General features: G+C 38.9%; 1 protein-coding gene across 5 annotated transcripts in view; it reads left to right on the top strand.

Moving 5' to 3' along the window:
- The window catches only part of NFYB (nuclear transcription factor Y subunit beta), a 20073-nt gene extending 729 nt beyond the window's left edge, over nucleotides 1-19344 (top strand). For 2 of the 5 annotated variants that reach the window (XM_085322651.1, XM_085322656.1), the window contains exons 2-7: nucleotides 9328-9421; nucleotides 9938-10068; nucleotides 12072-12269; nucleotides 14248-14329; nucleotides 17378-17457; nucleotides 17651-19344. In XM_085322651.1, coding sequence (XP_085178777.1) covers nucleotides 9328-9421; nucleotides 9938-10068; nucleotides 12072-12269; nucleotides 14248-14329; nucleotides 17378-17457; nucleotides 17651-17683 — 618 coding nt within the window. In that variant the 3' untranslated portion in view covers nucleotides 17684-19344. Of the gene's footprint in view, nucleotides 1-5841; nucleotides 6028-8095; nucleotides 8265-9327; nucleotides 9422-9937; nucleotides 10069-12071; nucleotides 12270-14247; nucleotides 14330-17377; nucleotides 17458-17650 lie in introns of all 5 variants that reach the window. The other 3 variants (XM_085322654.1, XM_085322655.1, XM_085322653.1) reach the window with 3 other exon arrangements.
- The last annotated feature ends 412 nt before the right edge of the window (nucleotides 19345-19756 follow it).

The raw sequence follows: 19756 nt of genomic DNA, 5'->3' as shown, positions 1-19756 counted from the left end.
GGGAGCCCCCGGGTGCGGGGGGCAGGCGGCACGTGTGCGGCCTCGGGCGGCCCCGCCGCGGCCGCGGTGGCGGCTGCTGCCGCGCCAGGTGCTCGACAATAAAAGTTGCCAAAAGACCGAGAGAGCCTCGTCCTTGCTCGATTTCGGGGAAACTCGGTGAATGACAGCAGTCGGGTAGGGCAGCTGCAGGCGCAAGGAAGGCGCTTCGGMGTGCTTGGAAGCGCCTCGAGGTTGTCGGGTTGAGTAGGAAGATTCCTGCGGGCCCCTGACCTGAGCGGGGTTTGCATCGTTGAAGGGCACACAAAAGAAAAAAAAATCAGGAAGTGTGTAATCGATGAGCTTGTTAGGCTGGGAAAACAAAGCGCCATAGASAGGTTAACCAGTAACGCTAACGACACGTAGGAGCGATCTGGGAACTTCTTAATATCTGCCAAACCGTTCTGGGTTGGGTAAGTGAACCGAGTCGCCTTGTTTTTTGGGCATGCTTCAGTGTGCCAGCTGCTGCAGCGTAACTGAGGTMGCGCAGTGGCTGATCCTCAAGAGAGAAGACCCTGTAGGGTATTAGTAGGCAGCCRTGCTGGAGGGGAAAATAATGGGTTTCTGGTAGCTCTTCTGCAGCTTTTAAGAAATGCAACATTAAGGAATTGTACATTATAGATCCTTCTGAAAGTATAATACAGCAACAACAACAACAAAAGTCAACTTTTGGCTTTGCCAGTTTTTGAGGCTTAATGGGTAAGATTTTGTGCTGTGAATAACTGTCCTGTAAAAACTACTTAGCAGCTTTGGATTGGTTTGGGGAGAACACAGTAGCTGTCAACAGCAACCTGAACATTTCTAGGTTGGGGAGCTGGAAATCTGGATTTCAGCTCTTCAGTAGGCTCTCCTATATGGCGTAATTTTTGTCTGCCTCACTGATGGGAGGTGGCAGAGTGGCAGGAACTTGTTTGTTTGAGTTGGATGGAAGTTTTTGGCAGTTACAGAAAATAATCTTCCTGGTGTCTCAGAAGAAACTCAGGCAAAGCAGTAGCGCCAAAAAAAAAAGAGAGAGAGAGAGACAAGATGGAAGGAGATGCTTTGGGCACTGTTTGCAGTCTGGCTTTAATTGGCTTGCAGGAATGATGTTTATGCGTAATCTTTAGCATGGTGTTCCTGAACAATAAGCTTAGTGATTGCTTTGCCTCCCCTCTCCCTAATATGTGGCCTATAGCTTGACAGTTACAATGTTCAAGGAAGATCCATCTCTAATTCTCAGAGATTCAAAATGATTTCACCTGAATCATTATCTGTGGAGTCTGCCTGAGTTGCTTATGCCCTGCATAGATCAGATGGTTATGTATAGTCTTGGCTGCTAGCGTTTGCAACTATGAAATTCTGTTTAAAAGAAGTTAAGAATACTGGATATTGCTCTTTAGACTTAAATATTTGGCAATTACAGCAGTTCAAAGTTTAATAACCTCTCACTCCTAGTAATAAATACATAAAGGTAGGCAGCATACAGAATTTGAGAAGTAAAGACTTTTCAAGATACTATGAAGACAGGAAACATGAAATATGAAACTACTTTGAAATTTCATCTGGCTTTGTCAAGATTTTAAAMAGGTAAAGCTCTCAAGGCTTTTCCTTTAGTGTTTTTAAAATGCAAGTCTGCAATGTGACTTAACTTCAAGTTTTGCTTTAGAAAAAGATTGACTTTCTCTTTTCAGGATTATTCAGTAGTATTGCTTTCTATAATCATGCTATTTAAAAGTTGACATTTTAATGTCAGACTGTTTATAGAAGCACAAAAACTTCCCTGTATATACACACTAAACAACATGTATAGACAGTACTGTTAGAATAAAATGATGTGTCAGCAATCTTGATAATTCTGACTGAAAATATTGGCCTGTCCTGAACTAGCCTTTTAAAAACTCTTACTTGCCTTATTACCTAAGATCAGTAAATGGTTCTGGACGTGCTTGAGGTACTACCACAATGAAAGGAAGACATAAGCTGTCTGCAAACATAGTAATTTTATAAAGAAAAAATCCAGGCTCTGTTTTAATAAACTATCTTCGGTGACAAAAAAAAAAAAGTTATCTAGGACAATATGAAAACCTGAATGTAGGAAATAATATGGCCCTTGTAGTCAGTGTTCTTGCAGCAGGAAAGAGCTGCTGGTGCTGTCTCTTCAGCACTGCTGCTTTGTGTCAGCTTCTGCAAAAGCATTTATTCTGCCTGAATTCCTTAGTTTTTCTCTACTTTATCTCTTCTACTGCCGAAAAAGAGAGATGATGGAAAGCAAGACAGTTCCTCCTGCTTGCCCTGTTGTCACTGTTGTACTAATTCACTCATACTTGAGGTAAAATGTATACCTTGTTAATCCATCCTCATTGCAACTAATCCTACTTGTGAACAGTTATTTAGCATAGTAAGGAGTTGGCTGTTACTTCAGTAGGGGTGGAGCTGCRCTGGGAGGAGAGTGGAGGCAACTCATGGCCTGTGACGCTAGGGCTTGTGAAATGAGCCACATAATTTTTGGCATTATTGCTGATAATATCAGCGTATGGGGATAGGAGGAGGGGACAGAGAGGGAGGCAAGGTGGAAGGCTGATGAGGCCCTGTGTGGGTTTTGTAAGGGAAGGGTTTCCTTCCTCTGGTCCAGAAACATGGTACAGGCTAGATGCTGACTAGTGTTGGTGAAGCTGTCGGGTGCTTTTAACATCAGTTTGCTTTTGCTAATGTTACACTGCTGTTGGCAAAAACACTGAACATGAGGGAATAGAGGAGCTTGAGATGGAGAAAGGCTATGCAGCATCTGTTTGTGTATTCTAGGCACATACTCAGGGTAATTTCCCTGTTTTGCAGGCAAAAATCTTTTGCTCTAATACTGCCCTTTTTACTGATCTGTGTTTAAGTCCTTTCCTCAGTGTTAACTCTTCTGGGCTTGTACTCTTCCTTAGTTACGATTTAGCTGAGCCCCAGATACTCTTCTGTTAAGGAGAACTCTTCAGTAGCTCTTGCATCCTGTTTGATTTTAGTGATGCTGAGGTTTTCTTAGCCCGGCATAGATATATTCTAGGAACAGTCTCAGTTGTGGGCAGCTGACAAGAGATTTTTCTTTTTTTTTGAGCAACCCCCAGAAAAAATTTCTACCAGATGGCAGTGTTAAGCTGTATGTACATTCACTTGCCACTTATCATTGAGTTTTCTTCAGTGCCTTCCTCTGAAATGTTTCCCTCTTAACGTATTACTCTGGTTACTCTTGCTGGATCTGTTAATTTGAGTCTTCCTAGTAATGTTCTTCTCTACCAGAGTTTAAAAACACAAAATAACCCCCCCCAGCCAACCCATGCCTTCGTGCTGCTGCTTTGTAGTCAAATGGTTTTTGCAATGTATCACTGAATATTTAGATCAGTGTCCTGTGCTTTTTGCTTTCTCTCCCCCATCACTGATAAAATCAGATGATGGCATGGTCACTTCAGACTGACATGTTGTCACTGCTTATTTGCTTAGTTTTTAGTCTTGGTTCAGTCAGTATGTGTGTGTATATATATGGAGGTGTTTTARTGTTTTCCCGAACAGGCTGAAGTTAGCAACTTGCATGATGGATTTTTTGGGGGGTGTTTTTTGTTTGCTTGCTTGTTTGTTTTTCAAATTTGCATAGAACATACTACTAAATCAGTGCATTGGAACCCATCCCCCCCGCCATGGGATTCAGTAGCCACAGAGATGCAGGAGATAGTCTTGTATAAAAGACATTTGTAACATCTGGTTGCTGAAACTCCCATGCAAATAGGATATGTGATCTTGAAATAGTTATCTTTTTATTGAAAGTACAGTTGTAATAGCTCTGGGAACGGACATAAGCTCTGAGCAGAACACTTAGCCTCCTGGACCTGTGAGGATTAGATCTTCCAGAATTTATGTTTACAAAATTTAGCATCTGCTTCCTTCCAAGTAAGTTGCTTTTTTGCTATGAAAAGTACCAGTCTTAGAGGGACTGTTGTCTTTCCAGTTTTCCAGTAACTTCAGTTACTGTAGGTTGAATATTGTTTCTATGCTACATTGTACTGTTGCATTTTTAGAATAACTTAAGTAGGACTGAAGGTTTAAAAAAAAAGGAAGTTAATTAGCAAGAGTGTATTTACAGTAGTGTTTTCTCAACATTGGACTGTGTTGTATGTATTATGGGCATTGTGCTGGGTTGATACTCACTATCAAATATGTAGCGGTTTAAATGGTTGTGTTCATAGTTTAAATTTCAGATACTTAAAACATATAATACCTGAGCATGCAACTGTTATTTGAGATAATTAAGATAGCAGTGGCTGCATTTTTAGACAAGGTCGCATTTGTCATCCACAGGGCTCAAAAAATACTAGTGGAGTGACAAGATGGTGTATTAAGTGAAGCTACTACTTTCAAATACTTGTATCTAAATTTGAATTAAATAGCAGTTGAAAATAATCTGACTGATATGCTTCCATGAAACTTATTCAGGTTGAAGTAATGTTTAGAAATGCCATTCCCTTCTTCCCCCTTCCCCCCTCCCCCCCCGTGAGGACTGTCAAGAAGGGGAACAGGCTCCTGGCAAGGTTGAGCATGAGGTTTTAAAGACCGGCTTGGATAAAGCCCTGAATAACCTGGTCTGATATCAGAGCTGACCCTGCTTGGAGCAGGAGATTGGACTACAGACCTCTGGCGGTTTCTTCCTGCCTGAATTATCCTGTGATCCCAGTTTAGGATCTGGTTATGCTAAGCGTTAGGTGGTATGTAGAAGGGAGTTATGCTGTCTCTAATCTGCTTTCCCAAGGTCATCCTGGCAGCTAAAAAGTCTTTCTTAAAGTGATACCCACAGAAGTAACTTCAGCTGATGTTAGGCTGTTGGTGTCTAGTCTCTTTATCTGAGACAGATATACCTGTCTCTTTTGCAAGCCCTTTCACTAACTTTATTAGATTTTGTTAACCTCGTTGCTGGTTTAAACTCCTCATATTGATAAGCTTTCCCTCAGTGTCACTGATGGTCAGATAACACATAGGTAGAAATGGAAATGAGCTTGCAGAAAAGAAGAATAAAAACAAAGATGGTACTTGGAGGATGTGTTAATCTAACAAAGCTAAGAACTCTATAGAGATGCAGTAGACATTTAGAAGAGATTCAGACAAGAATTGTCTTTTGAAGACGAGTGGGCTTAATGAACAGGCAGATGGAGCCAAAGGTGGCTATTTGTTTCCTAATATTTCCTAATATCCTGGGATTTGATAATAAAGATTAAGATTGAGTAATCTGCAGCATGGGTGACTTATCACATCACTGCAGAAATTTGAAGAATATTGCAATCCTGAAAGAAGGAAATGCTGCAGAGGATATGTTTCATAGAAGACCAAAAAAAAGGGGAGGGGACCTCAAAACCTCAAGGCATTTATAATAGGTCTGTGGCTGAATGCACTTAACGCTTGAAGAAGTTTGTGGAGTCCCTAATCCCAAATTGAATTCTTGCATGGATCAGAGAGCCAAAACTGAGAACAGGACTGCAAAGAAAAGGCTTGATTTTTAGAGGTAGCTGTTGGAATTTACCAAGCTGCAGAATGTAATTGCCTCAAACTGTGGAAGGAAAAGATCGATAACAACTATTTTAGTGATGAGTGTCACTTGAACCTTTTGTGATCCCTGCAGTTATAGTTAAATCCTTTAGATGAGTGGGTGGGTTGGAGATAAGGGGCAGAGTTCTCTTTCCCCCTTCTTTGCTGTTTCTCTGTGCAGTCCCCTGTGTGTCCTTGAGTTTCATTCCATTGTGGAGCCTGTGCTGGGATTTCCTACCCCTACAGAACAACTTCCTTCCGTTCCCCCTACAGCTGGCTCCACCAGGAGAAGAGTTATCACTGGCCAAGGCTAGGCCAGGATACTACAGTCCTCACTGTCCCTCCTGCTGGAGCAGAGAGAGGTGATGGAGCTGCTGTCCTTCTAACTTCGAGGCAAGCAGAGGCCGATGGAACTAAGCAGTGTGGAGGAGAAGACAAAACCTGGTGTCTTAAACTGTGGTAATACTGATATCTGGTAATTTGGGTGTTCTTGACCTACAGGACTGTGATATTCATGCAGTGCTGCCATCATAGTTATGATTACAGCAAGCTGGGTAAGCAGACTGCAGACCCTTTGGAAAATTGAAAAGCAAAGTTAAACCTCCACAAGGAGTTTGGAAAATGCAGACAAAGGCAATTTGCATGAAGGTTGGCACATGGGAAGCAAACACTTAAAACACTATCCTTCCTTTGGCTAAAGCTGCTATGTAAGAAGTGAAATCATTTTACAAAAGCCTCTGAAAAAGGATCAGAAGTCCTTTCAAAGAAGCAATGTATGCATGTGTGTAATACTCTGTACAGTGAAGAAAAGGTCGAAGAGGTTTTTCTGTTGAACAGCACCCAAGGCTACATCCAGCTGTTGTAATAGTGTCCTGACTGTGAACAGTATTCAGGCTCCTGGTGCATCTGTGGCCAAGTGTAGTCCTGGATGTTGCTTAAAGGTTTGCAAGCAAAACATAGTACTTCTAGCCACAGACAAAGGTCAAGTTAGAGGTTAAATTACTCATGTTTCCGGACAGGTGTAAATATAGCACAAGATTGCCTTTCTTTCCCTYTGCCTCTTCCTGGTCTGGAATCAAGTGAAGTTGCATTGAGAATGACCACGCTACAGTTCAGAAAAAAGGCAAACCAACAAAACTTCCCCCCAAATCCATATAGCCAAACTGACTTGACAAAATTAGCAATGATCTGTCAGAGTATTTGTACTCTTTCCTGTTCACCTCTATCTTTTGGACCACAAGTTGCTACTGCTGCCTCCTCCAAAGACACCTGAGGTATCTAGACAGCTGGGGTAGGTTGGAGTTGTTCAATCAGGTTTTACATATCATCGCATATAATCTCACTATTTTGACAGTAAGGCCAACCACTCTGGCTGGAAACAACCGCTGGAGGAGGAGGGAGGGGTGGGAAGTGCAGGTCAGGAGAAGGTAGAACTAAATGAAGTGTAGAATGGGAACAGAGGAGCTAATTTTCAAGCAAAGAAGTAAACAACAGAATGTTGATAAATTGTTTGATGTTAAACATAGCCAGGAAAAGTTGGAATAAAGGTGAATCTGGTGCTGTTCATTTAAATGGGTTCAAAAAAATCTTTGGATGTTGGAGCCAACATTGAAAGAGTTCTGAGTATGCTAAGAGTCCCTGTCACTGTAGTTTCTGCATTAATTCCATTCTCCAAAAGCAGCAATATTAAAGCACATGACTGCAAACATACAATCTTATATTTTAAAAAGAAAGCTGATAATTGTGACACATGGGAGTTACATGTTCTACAAAGTTTTATTTTTAATATACTAATTTTCAAGGCATCTGCAAATGGAAAAAATGCCAGGATTGTTCAGAAGTTTAAAAAAGTTGCAGAGTCGAATACAAATTCATATTTGGCACTGCTAAGGTAACCCTTTTCGAAGTGGAGCTGTTTGCCGTGATTTTGTAAGCTTTGTGCTGAGCAACTGATTATCATGGTTATAAGAATTCATTATGCCYGTAAAAAGGCCAAGTGTGATACAGTAACGGCTAACATGGGCTAGTGTCTGCAGTTGCAGAAATGCATGTGTACCTATACGGTGATAAAATATGGGTGTATTAAATTGCTGTTTGCTTGTGGGAAAGCCATACTAAACAGGTATGAACTTTTAAGGGAAATAAATATTTTGGCCTTCACAGAAACAGGAAGCGCAGTGTGCTTAGCATTTTCAAATTGTAAAACAGATTGCAGAAGAGCCTCTAGGTCATGACTGTAGTTTGGTGCAGTGCTGTGAAAAACCTGGGACCTGTGGTCTTATTTATTTGTGAAGTAAGAAAGATGATTGAGACTTACTGATGAATGACTACCAAAATCGTTGATAATTGAACGGGGGAGGATAGGATGGGCAGGCCTCTCTCAGGGCTCCTGGGGCCAGAAAGTGGTGCCTCCTAGAAGGTTCCTGGGGTTTTTTGGGATGGGGTCATCAGCCAGCGGGGAAACGCTGGCTCTTCTGGCCTCCCTCTTTCTACCAGTACTTAAATTACCTATTTAACTGTGAACCAGTCTTTAAAGCTACAAGGAGAAGACTTCTCTTGAGCTGCCACGTATTGCAAGAGGTGCAATGAAGGATGCCTAGGGAAGCGGTAGGAGAAGCGAGGCAGGATGGAGGCATGGAAGGCAAAGGAAAACACGACTTTAAAGACCCCTGGGAGTGACTGGTGCCTCGAGGAGGGTGAGGATGCAGAGCTGGTGCTGAGGTTTGGCTAGGAAAAGTTTTGTCAGCCGGCTTGGCAAAAGTGGTGTGATTGGAGGGTGATGGTGAGTGAAGGATGCACTTTGTGTAGGTAAGACGCTCAGTGGGCTTTGGGCTGGGATTGACTTTAGAAGGAGGTTCAGAAAAACGAATGCCATGACTTGTTCTGATCAGACTGTGGTGGGAATGACACAAGGTTGCTGTGTGTATGTGGATGTGTGTGTGTGGATGTACATGGGTGTGCGCTGCATGAATCGGACATTTCTGTGCGTGGCCTGTGCCTCCAGGTGAATTTGGGGGGAGGTCCACAAAATAGTTTCACTGCTTTCACTTTCAAAGGCAACTAACAGGTAGTTTAACCCAGACTATATATTTTGAAGATTCAACTGAGCTCAGACTCACAGATGAAGTGTAGTTGGTCCTAGGCTCGGAGAGTGATGTCAGAAGCAATTCATAGTCATATAAGAATAGTCTTAAGTCACCTTAGAAATTTCTGCTGAGAAAAAGAATGGAAATCTATTTATCACAGTTACTTTCCAAGATGAAGGGGGTAACTGCTTTTAATCACGTCACATTTTTAGCATGATCTTGCAATTTAGTGTATGAGTGACTATGATTTTGCTTTTTAATCATAAAGCTGAAATGTTTGACCCTGATGTGTGATCTGGGAATGGGCTCTAGATTGTTCCATAAAGAAAATTTATGGGAAGTGTTAACCTTTGTGTTAATGAAATGCAGTAAACTATTCTTCCTTGAGATGATGATTGTTCCTTTAATTTAGCATTTTTCTTATGAAAGAAGTACATTGCAGGAATTGTTTCATAGTATGTTAAATCTGAAGGACTGATTGAAGTCAAAACAATTAAAGTTCAGTAACCATGAAAGAGAATATACTGTTCTCAAATGGCAAGATGCTTGCTTATACTTTATATAAATCGGTCTCATATTTCAAAGTTAATTAAAGTGCTGTTTTTCAGCAATGGATGCACTTAAGGTATAAAAAACCCCAGGTATCTAAAAGATTTGCTTCTTCTGGTTATAGATGGATGGTGATAGCTCTACGACAGATGCTTCTCAGTTAGGAATTGCTGGAGATTACATTGGCAGCAGTCACTATGTGATACAGCCTCATGATGGTAAGAAACATGATAAATACTACTATTTCTCTTATATATGATTTCCTTCCACTTAAAGTGTAGTTCTTTGCTGTCTTCTGTAAAGCCAGGAATTTGTAGTTGTTTGTGTTCATAATACCTCACTGTATAAAACATTTCTCATGCAGTTTGAAGATAAGGTTTGGATTTTTCAATGTTGACACTGAACCCCTGCAAAAAAATATTTTTTTTTATGTTCTAGGAAAGAAGTTTTATTTTGACATATTAATAATGATGTTGTGTTGGAAGAGAAATGTTTATAATAGCATTTATAAATCCAGTCAGCAACTACATTTATTTATGTACATAATATGATAAAGATGATATAAAACACCCTCTTAGGTACCCTAGTGTTATATCTGTTTTTTTATTTCTATTTCTACAATATTTTGGTCTCTCAAAAGTTCTAATCCTTCAGTGTAAGATTTTAAACTTGATTTAATTGTGGCCAGTTGTCTATCACATACAATTTCTACTAACTTTTCTTATTTTCATTAGACACAGAGGACAGCATGAATGATCATGAAGATACAAATGGCTCAAAAGAGAGTTTTAGAGAACAAGATATATATCTTCCAATTGCAAATGTGGCAAGGATAATGAAAAATGCCATACCCCAGACAGGAAAGGTAATATCTGCTAAAGAAAGTATATTAATAAGTTTCATTCATTCCTCTAAGTGAATTTGAGCTAGTAGAACAACAGCTTTTTCCAAATTATCTTGATTTATTGGGGGAAAGCCTTTCAAATAAAAAAGAATCTAAGCAGAAGGTGCTTGAGATCAAGTCCCTTTTTGTCAGGCTTCTGAAAGCTTTTGATAACTTCCATAATTCCAGTATCCACAACTATGCCCTTCATAGGGCTTTCAGGAACATTGTTTCTGGAAGACGTGTTCTCTGAAGTTGTACAGCAAGTCAGACTTGGTGACAATCCCCTATCAGTAAGAATATTTTCCATGCAATTCTTTACTGTGAAGTTTAATCTTCTACTCTTGTTGAAGTGTTTAGAAGCTGGAGTAAGTGAATCATTTTGGATGAAATCAAAATCAATTCCTCAATCTCAAGGAAAGGGCACAGTTAGTTTTCCATTGCCTGAGTCTTTGCATATCCAAATGCCAAGATGACTAAGAAGCCTACCCTACACAATGTAGCTGTTAAGGCCAGATATTGAAGGAATTCTTTTACCTCTTATTTCTAGGAGCAGACATTGTAATCAATTCTGCTGATCTGATAACTGTATAAGCATTTTAACATTCTATCTGTTTATCTTAAACTTTTGCAGGGCTATTGCTAAGATCAAAATGTTGTAGAGTATTCAGATAGTACTTGCTGTTTCTCTGTTGTATTCCAATATTACTTCTTGCCTCGTGAACTTTTCATCTAAGTAAAGCTGATATTATTTTTTATAGATCCCTCTAAATAGAAGCAAGAGATATCTTACTTGCATCTGCTTGTACTTTGATAGTGTTCAGGGTTTTCTGGGTGTTAAATTTATATCTTTTTGCTGCAAAAATCTCTTTGCTAGTCCATATTGTCATAAATTCTTAGCAATTAAGATGAGTTTTTTTTCTCAAGAATTTAGCATTTGGGATGCCAAGCTATCTTAAAAATCTGGGAGGTTTTTGTGAAAAACTGAAAGGGAAGCTGTTGGCTGATGAGTACTTCTGAAAATCTGGCCATATGAGTCTGAAAATATCAGAACTAGTGAAGATACTGTTTCTGCCTTTTTTAAAATACAAATGTGTTCTCATTTCAAGAATAAGAAACTTAATCATTTTAACCCTTCAGTTGGCTCCTGTTAACTCCCYAAATAATCATGAGCAACACTTGGTGTTATTTTAAGTCAGGTAAATTACTCCTGTCCAACTGAAAACCATAATCAAATTTACTTATTTCATTCTTGCCTGGGATATATGTTTATTCGTTTGAATTATACCAGCATATTGAAGTGTTAGAGAGGCTTACAGCTAGGCGTATGTTTTAGTCCCTGAAATCCAGTCAGGATAAAAATATCTGTCATTGCCCAACCTGGGGGAATGCACTGCACTGGTTGTATTAAAAGGAAAATGAAAGTGGGCTATGACATTGCAATGAACAGGATTAAGGAGAAGACATAGGTAAGCAAATCCAGACACAGTCCTGTGCTGCATCTATGCATAGAAGCTAGTGCAGAATACAGTTAAGAGTTCAGGAGATCTTGGCAGTTAGCTGTGCTGCCTGAAATAGTAAAATTTAAAATAATCAAATAGTAAAATTTTTAAAATTGTGTTGCAGCTGTGCTCACATAGAGCAGTGATGACATCCAGTRGTTCCCTCAAATACAGGTACTGCCTAAATGGGTAGTATTATCAGGTTTGGGGATGTTCCCTTTACTGTCTATGTATTTTTCTGGGGCTGATGTCAGAGGATCTGGTACATGCTGGCATACTTTAAGGTGATATTTCAGGAATCTGCAGCTGCAGTAGAACTTAAGGCAGTTCACTTAAGGGCCAGGAGAGTTGAGGGCATGCAACTAACACTAAATTCCAGGAACTGTTAGTTGATCTGTACTTCAGGTGAGGTCTTTGAGAGTTGATCGCTTTCCTTCTAAAGATGATCTTGATAATACTTTGGTAATACTTTTTCCTTATCAGATTGCTAAGGATGCAAAGGAATGCGTACAAGAGTGTGTAAGTGAATTTATCAGCTTTATAACGTCAGAAGCAAGTGAGAGGTGTCACCAAGAGAAAAGAAAGACCATCAATGGAGAGGATATTCTCTTTGCCATGTCTACCCTGGGATTTGATAGCTATGTTGAACCTTTGAAGTTGTACCTCCAAAAATTCAGAGAGGTTGGTAAAGTGTATTTCCTTGTTGATTTAACCGGATTGTGTTTATTCTTAGCTCCCTGCCATTATAACTGGAAAATAGAGTGAGTAAGCATTTTGATTAGACTTGCTATTTCAAAGTAGTTAAAGCTTTCAGCTGAGTAACTTTTCTAATGTGTTGCTTGTAGTAAATCATACTATTCTTTAAAGGTGCCAATTATGAATACTTAATTCAGTCTTTGGGTACAATTAATAAAACTCTGCTAAACTGCATCCTTTTGAGGATCTAGCATAATGCCTACTATTGTGCTAGGCTTCAGATCTGCAAGAGTAAAAGCTTTCCATGTGAACCATTATTGTGACATAAGGAGCTATCTGCTACTATGGTTTATTTATCTGGGTTTTAGCCTGTCTGTTAGTTTGCTTTTGATATCTAGGACAAGCTAGGTATGTAATACAAGCAGTTTTCTTTACTTCTGCTCTATCAGAAGGTGACTTACTTTTTAGAGCAGCCTAAACTTTTTAAAATAGAACTTGCTTCTGTTTGGGGTTTTTTGTTCTTTTTTTTCTTTTTTTTCTTTTTTTTTTCCCTCCTATCTAGGTTTATGCATTCTTTCCTCTTTACTTGGATACTCTGTTATTTCAAAATACCAGATTTGGCAAAGGAAATTTGACCAAGGCAGTTCTATCCAGTGACCTCTCTTCCACACAACTGTGAATGGAGAAATTGTTCAGGGTTAATACAATCCTGCAAAAAGAATCTCAAACAAATACTGTATTTTTAAGTGGATCACACTGTMTGTATGACTGCGTGGTTTTATTGGCATGAGTGAAGCTGGGTACTGCTGTAGAAAGAGGTGTTCTTTGGACTGTCTTTATTCTGTAAACCATCATTTTCAATTAATAGGGTCAGACTTGGTAGCGATGTTTAATTTGCTTGATAGCACRTGAAGCTTCCTTTCCCCTAAATGGTCGTTTGCTGTAACGGAGCATTAKAGGGTGTTTAACTGAATAAAAAGGAGATGGAAGTTTAAAAGTTTGAATCACTACAATGTACAGTCTTTTTTCACTTCAGTCTAGCAGTTGTGTATGCTGTCGAAGTGCTRTGTGTGCTTTAATTAAAATTGCAAGTGCTGCCAAACCTGTTCCAGTACCTCYCTGGAAAAGTCTGAAGTGGATCTATTTTACTTTCATTCTGAAATGTAAAATTTTTTGCAGATGTGCATGTTGTAGTAGCAGAGTAGTGGGTCTGCTTTTTAATGCTTGGATTGGATTGTTTTACACATAAGTTTTAAACCTCCGTTCCAGCTAGTTCTGTCTACAGGGTACTGTATGTAGTGAAACATTTCCATTCTGTAGCTTATGTATTTATTCTTAATCAAACAGTTGCAGAGGACGCTCTTCATAGCTATACTATTTTCCTAGGTGTTCTTACTTAAAAGCATAAAACATAAAGCTTCATAGCTGTGAAAGTGTGCTGAGATGACTGGAAGCCTTGGCTTTCTCTGCTGATATTCTTTCTGGCCATAGTGGTTGCTGCGGGGAGAGAAATCCAATATCTTGGTTTTAAATGTCAACTCTTATTTGTATGATGGTGACACTTGCATATGGTTCGTAAGCAAATGTTGCACATTATCAGGCGTTCTGAGATTCTGTAATTTCTTGTAAACACTCTTGACTGTTCCTTCTCGTTTACTACAGATCTCTGACTTTCTGCATAACCTGAAAGCCTTTCATAGAAGCACACAATCTTAGTTTGCAGAGTTTTTGTTTCTGAGGAATATGGCTATATTGGAATTTGGCTATTTACATACTTATATACTGTGCACATCCTTGAAATGATAGTTTTTTGCTTTGTTTTGATTTTACAAATCTTTAAYTGAGAATTTCTAGGGCAGCAAAGTCACTCTTCTGCAAGTTCTGAACATTCACTAGAGGTTTTCCAAAACAATTTCAAGCGACTGTACTCTAATAAGGACACTTTTTATTTTATTTTCTCCAGGCAATGAAAGGAGAGAAGGGAATTGGAGGAACAGTTACAACTGGAGATGGTCTAAGTGAGGAGCTCACAGAGGAAGCATTTAGTAAGTAATGCTTTTCAAATGATTTTATTACTATTACATTTCTTCTAGAAAGAACACTTCCTCTAGACATAAGAATTCTTCTCTGAGGAACACATTCTAGACTGACCATCTGGGTGACGCACATGATCCAGTGAGACTTGCATTTGAGATGTTTAGAGCATAATCTGTGCTGTGATTAAACCCTCCACAGTTGGTAGAATTTACAGTGAGAATGAACTAGCATAGTGGTAAATGGTGACATTGGTGGTATATTCTAGTAACAGTTAATGTTAACTGTGGAAGAATTTTAGACGCATAAATTAGTGCTAGTGTTTTTTCTCTAGAGTTAAATAAAGATTATAATGAAAAGTGCAAAATTTTTTTTTRGTGGCTACACATTTGCTCTTCTTGCAAGATTGTCAGGGAAGACAAAATAAATTCAACTTGATGACTTGAAACTTCACTACAGGGGTTTTTGGTGGTGTGTTTTTGGTGGTGGGGGAAGGTTGTTTGTTTGTTAAACTGTGAAATAAGACCTGATCTTTGTGGGGTCTTCGGTATGGCTCTAATTTTGTTGATGCTGGATTCTTAAAAACCCAGGGCAAAGACTATRTGTAAATTCTAAGGACTAATAATCTTGAACCTGGTACAAGAAGAATTAGGAGATATAGCTATTGTCATAGCCTTCAATTAATTTTTTTTCCAAGTATTCAATAAATCTTCTGTTTTAAAATCATTGGTAAACTACTGAACTAGCAAAAATTTGAAACSTGAGGGCTAAAACAACCTACTCAGGTCCTGAAACACACTTTGCTCCCCATATTGATGACTTTGGCTGTACAAAACATAATACAAACTCTTAGTCTTTCCTAGCCTGAAAGATAAGCTTAGAAAAGCTTTGGGAATTAAGAATCCAAACCCAGATATTGCAGGGGCTTGTACAAAGCTTTATTTTTTCAGTATTACATTTTCTTTTAATTTTAAAATTGAAGATTAGGAAATATAACTAGTACACTTCTATCAGTACTCAACTTACATCTAGTAGCTTTACTGGTTCAGAAGCAGTAGGGCACTAACACAGCTATAAGCCCAGTTTATTTGCCTTGGGTATATAGCTAATGGTTTCTGGGCTTGAACTATTGGAAGGCTGGCCAGCTTGGAAGGTTTCCTATCAATATATAGGTATTTTTCTAAAAGCTTTGTTCTGTGTATCATCTTCTGATCTACTGTTCAGGCTTTTAAATTGCAGCTCAAGAGCTGAAGGGAGAAAATAGTTGGAAACTTTTGACTGTGTCTTTGTCCCGTGCCTTGTTTCAAATGGGCAAAGAGACAAATTCCCTAGAAGTTTCTCTGCTTCTGGGAAGCTCATGCTTCATTTAACCCAAGTACAATATCCACCAGAAACTGCAAACTAGAAGAAGGGTATCTCCTTCTGTCTGTGGTTCCTCTGTCCTCTTCCCAGATTTGATACACTCCCCGTTAAGTGGCAGAAGGCTGAAGATACACTGCTACTCGCTTTTTTCAAATATCCTAGGCCTTGGAGCCTCAGCGCATTATGCGAAACAAGCCTTAATTTGCTGCACTTTGAAAAGAGCAACTTTGGAAGAGAGTTTTAAGACCTGGCAGGACACAGAGACATTGCAGTAGCAGAAGGGAAAGGAAAAAGGAGTTGTTTCTGTGAAATAACTGATTCTGCTGGGTGCTGCAGGTGTTTCTCTCCATAGGCACAATTACAGATCTGTTCAGGGCAGTGGTCTTATTGCAGTAGTACTGTAATAGCTGCACTACAGTTGCATAGGCCTTAGCTCTTCATCCTTCCACAGCTAGGTGATAGGCCTGGTTTTGAACTTTACTGGGCAGCAGACATTCACGTTGAAGGGCAGTAAAATTTTAGAACTGCCAGAGCCATTTCTGACCATGGTCTTAATATATCTCTTGCCACGCAGCTTCTATTTGTTGAAAGTTACTACAAAGAAGGCAAAAAAAAANAAAAAAAAAAAAAAAAAAAAAAAAGCAAACATCAGCCTTCAAATTGAAGCTGTTAGGATTTTATTGTGTTATGAGATTTTTTTCTGGGTTTTGCCTCTTATTCATATATAGTAACAACCATACTTTTTTTTTTTAAGTTGTTTGTCTCCAGGTGGAGAACATTGTGCTGCAACAGCTGAATTTACTACTTAAGAGTTTTGCTGCTTTGTTTCCAAGCAGCACTTGTAACATATTTACTCTAAATGCCACAGAGCTCAATATACCTGTGACTGAGGATTTATCTTAGACCATCACTCGTGGTGTTTTGTCTCTGAAATGTCAGATGTACTTTTTACTCCATTTATTGGCCTCTTCTTCCCTATATGAAATTCTGAGCTCTTGCACAGTACCCTGAAGGGCACGCTGAAGTCATCCAGGCTAATGTCAGGTCTTTGGCTTCCTGTGTCTCTGGTGCTGCATGTGTGTTTGTTTTGTTGTTAGTTTTTTKSTTTTGTTTTGGGTTTTTTGGGTTGTTGCCTGCCTATGTTCAYCTCTGCCACATTTCATGTGCTTCCCCAAGGGAGAGTCCCTGACATACCTTCTTTCAGAGAAGTGTAACTTGGGCACTGAGTTCCTCATGTGCATGTATTCTTAAGTACTAACGTTATGCCTAAACAAAATCAACCTGGAATTCTTCAAGTTTCTCAGAATACTGGATGTTGGAGATTACAAAAATTCCTGCAGTCAGGACAGTAAAGTTCTAGAACACCAAAAAAGCAAACTCTGCTCCAGCCCCCAGWGCAATGCTGTGTATGTTTCACCTCCAATATCTACAGTGAAAAACAGGTTGCAATCTTTCTTTTAGATTATTTGTTGCAAAATAAAGTTGGATTTTTCTRAAGTTTGAATGGGAATAAACTCGTTTACGTGAAACATTTAGTAACAAATATGACTTTAGCAGTTTGGTCTATAGTGCTGTGAGGAACTGTTCCATCATCCCTGGGTGGATCAGATGTTATTTAATGTTAATAAACATTTCAAATAAGGCTCCTTGTATCCTGCAGTGCTTTTCTAACTTTCTTAAAATGTTCTGTCTTTTAGCTAACCAGTTGCCAGCAGGCTTAATAACTACAGATGGCCAACAGCAAAATGTTATGGTTTATACAACGTCTTATCAACAGGTACTGTATCCTATCATCATCATTTTTGCTACTAAAATTCAAACCATATTTCAGCAGCCCTTTTGTGAAAGATATGAATATTAATTATATTTAGTTCTTTGGCTGTTGTGGCAGTGACATTTCAAGGCTGCTAACTGCGATGCAATTTCAGAAAAGGTTAATCTGAATGTAAGCTTGCATTTTCTTTCTCTAGATCTCTGGTGTTCAACAAATTCAGTTCTCGTGATTTGAAGAAAACTTTGGGTCTGGAAACATGAGACAGAAGAGCTGTGGAACTCTAACGAAGAGACAGTTTTAATGACTGGTGAAGAGATTTATCTCTTTGTGTGTTAAATAGCTGTAATGTAGCTACCTGAAGCTTGACTAATTGAGGTGTGAATTCTRACTCAAATCTTTTTCATGAATGATTTTAAAAAAATTGGATTTTAAAGGTATTAAAGTATTTTTGTTTTGTACAAGAGTTTGTTGCTCTGTATAACTCCTGTATGCATTGTATATTGCAATTTATTACTGTCAGAGATTTGTAGACAGTTTCTTATTTTCATATTGAATCATGTTACTTTTGTAATTCAGGTAAACAGCTGGGTTAATTCATGTTTACCCTTTGAATAAAATTGCAAGGGTAAAGTTCATTTTTGAATGCAAGTTGCCTTTATTATAAAGATTGAGTTGGTCTTGGTTATGTAACTTGTTTTGCATGACAACCTCAACTGACTTTACATGTCAACGTATTTATTGAAATTTTGAAAGGGACTTTTTCTCATGAAACTAGCAACTCAACTACTCAACCTTTTTTTTTTTTTTGTAACTTTAGAATTAAAAATTAATCTAGAAACAAACAATTGCTCTGTTACATCTAGAAGTTTAGAGCTCTATCAACAGTGTTAATTAAAACACTGTTTGTATATGATGCAGGTCTTCATTTCTTCTTTTTTTTTCAGTTGCATTAGCCCTTCTTAGATTTATTCTGTTACATTTAAGGTAGTCTTTGTGCTGCTGAAATTACTTCCTTTTTTATGTATGTTTTTTAGAATCCAGATCTTTGAATTCAACTGTAGTGAGGGGTGGGGTGGGGGGGATTTTATAGTTCTTGTGGTAAAAGACCTCATTTTAAATTTTTACTGAAATGTTTTAAGGTTTCTTGTGAGACTAAAATGTGCTAGCAACTTTCTCTGTACAGGCTGTGTGTGTGTGCGCGCGCGTGTGTGTGAGTGACTGAAACTTGAACGAGTGATACAAATCTGAAGTGAAAGACACAGACTTCTAGTTTGCTGTCTTTTTTTCCTGGTTTTGCAATAAATTATACCTAGATAATGTAGTTCTGTATATTTAGTGAGCTGTTCTTAGTAATACTGCTGTTTCTTTAATAATTGGGTGGTAATTTTGCTAGATACAGTGTCTTAGCCTGTTAAGATAGGGCTGSTGTTTTTAGTAATATCTTATTCAGACTGAATTTGGGACCTTTGGTATTTTTACTGTTTGCAGTGGGCTGAAATGTAATATAACTATTATCTTTCCACATACCTGTCATTAACTTAAACAAAAAACACACCTTGAATCTGTTGCCCTATAATTTCTTGCTGGTTTTTGTTTGTCATTCTTTTGCCAAGTAACAGTTTAAACCTTAATATTGGAAAAACAGCTTAAACTACGATATCCAAAAAGCCTGAAATAGCAGTTCTTTGCTACACAAAAACTTTGTTTGTGCAGACTTTACCGGTGTTTCTTGCAAATCGGCGTCCTGCTAGGAGAGGCTCCGGAGGAGACCCAGTGTATTCCGTGGCGATCCAGCCCGTGGTTCTCGAGTTTTGTGGCGGTCTGTCATTCTTCAGCAGCTATGACTAAACAAATGGAGTTTTTCATTAAATACGCAAATGAATAACACAACCACTGCAAGAGCCCCTTCTGTTTRTATTCCATTTATTTGAGGCTGTCATACCCTGTTCTTGACGCACCTGAATTTGCAATGGAAAAACTGCGATCACAGCCAAGGGGAAGCTAGAGCTTTCTGGCAGCTGCATGTGCAGAAGGGGGGTGAGGTCTTCCACTGCATTTGCCTGATGCCAGCCGAACTTTTCACAATCATCTACCTTCTCTTCTGTGGGTTTAACTTAAACTGTTTTCTTGAGTTTGAGATTGACATATGAGCAAAGGAGCTGATGCAGCTGATGTTGGCTTGGTCTGGTGCCTTTTTCCCTGAGGTCCYGGGACAAAACTGCATCAAGCTTTCTCATTCACTTCCTGAGAATACGTATGCGGATGTAAGAGGCCACCACTCTTTGAGCTCACTGTGCAACTG

The sequence above is a fragment of the Rhea americana genome, unplaced genomic scaffold (assembly GCF_003343005.1).
Source record: "Rhea americana isolate MKP2758 unplaced genomic scaffold, rheAme1 scaffold_79, whole genome shotgun sequence".
Lineage (NCBI taxonomy): Eukaryota > Metazoa > Chordata > Aves > Rheiformes > Rheidae > Rhea > Rhea americana.
Note: the sequence above shows the minus strand (reverse complement) of the source record. Positions and strands in the feature narration are given on the sequence as shown.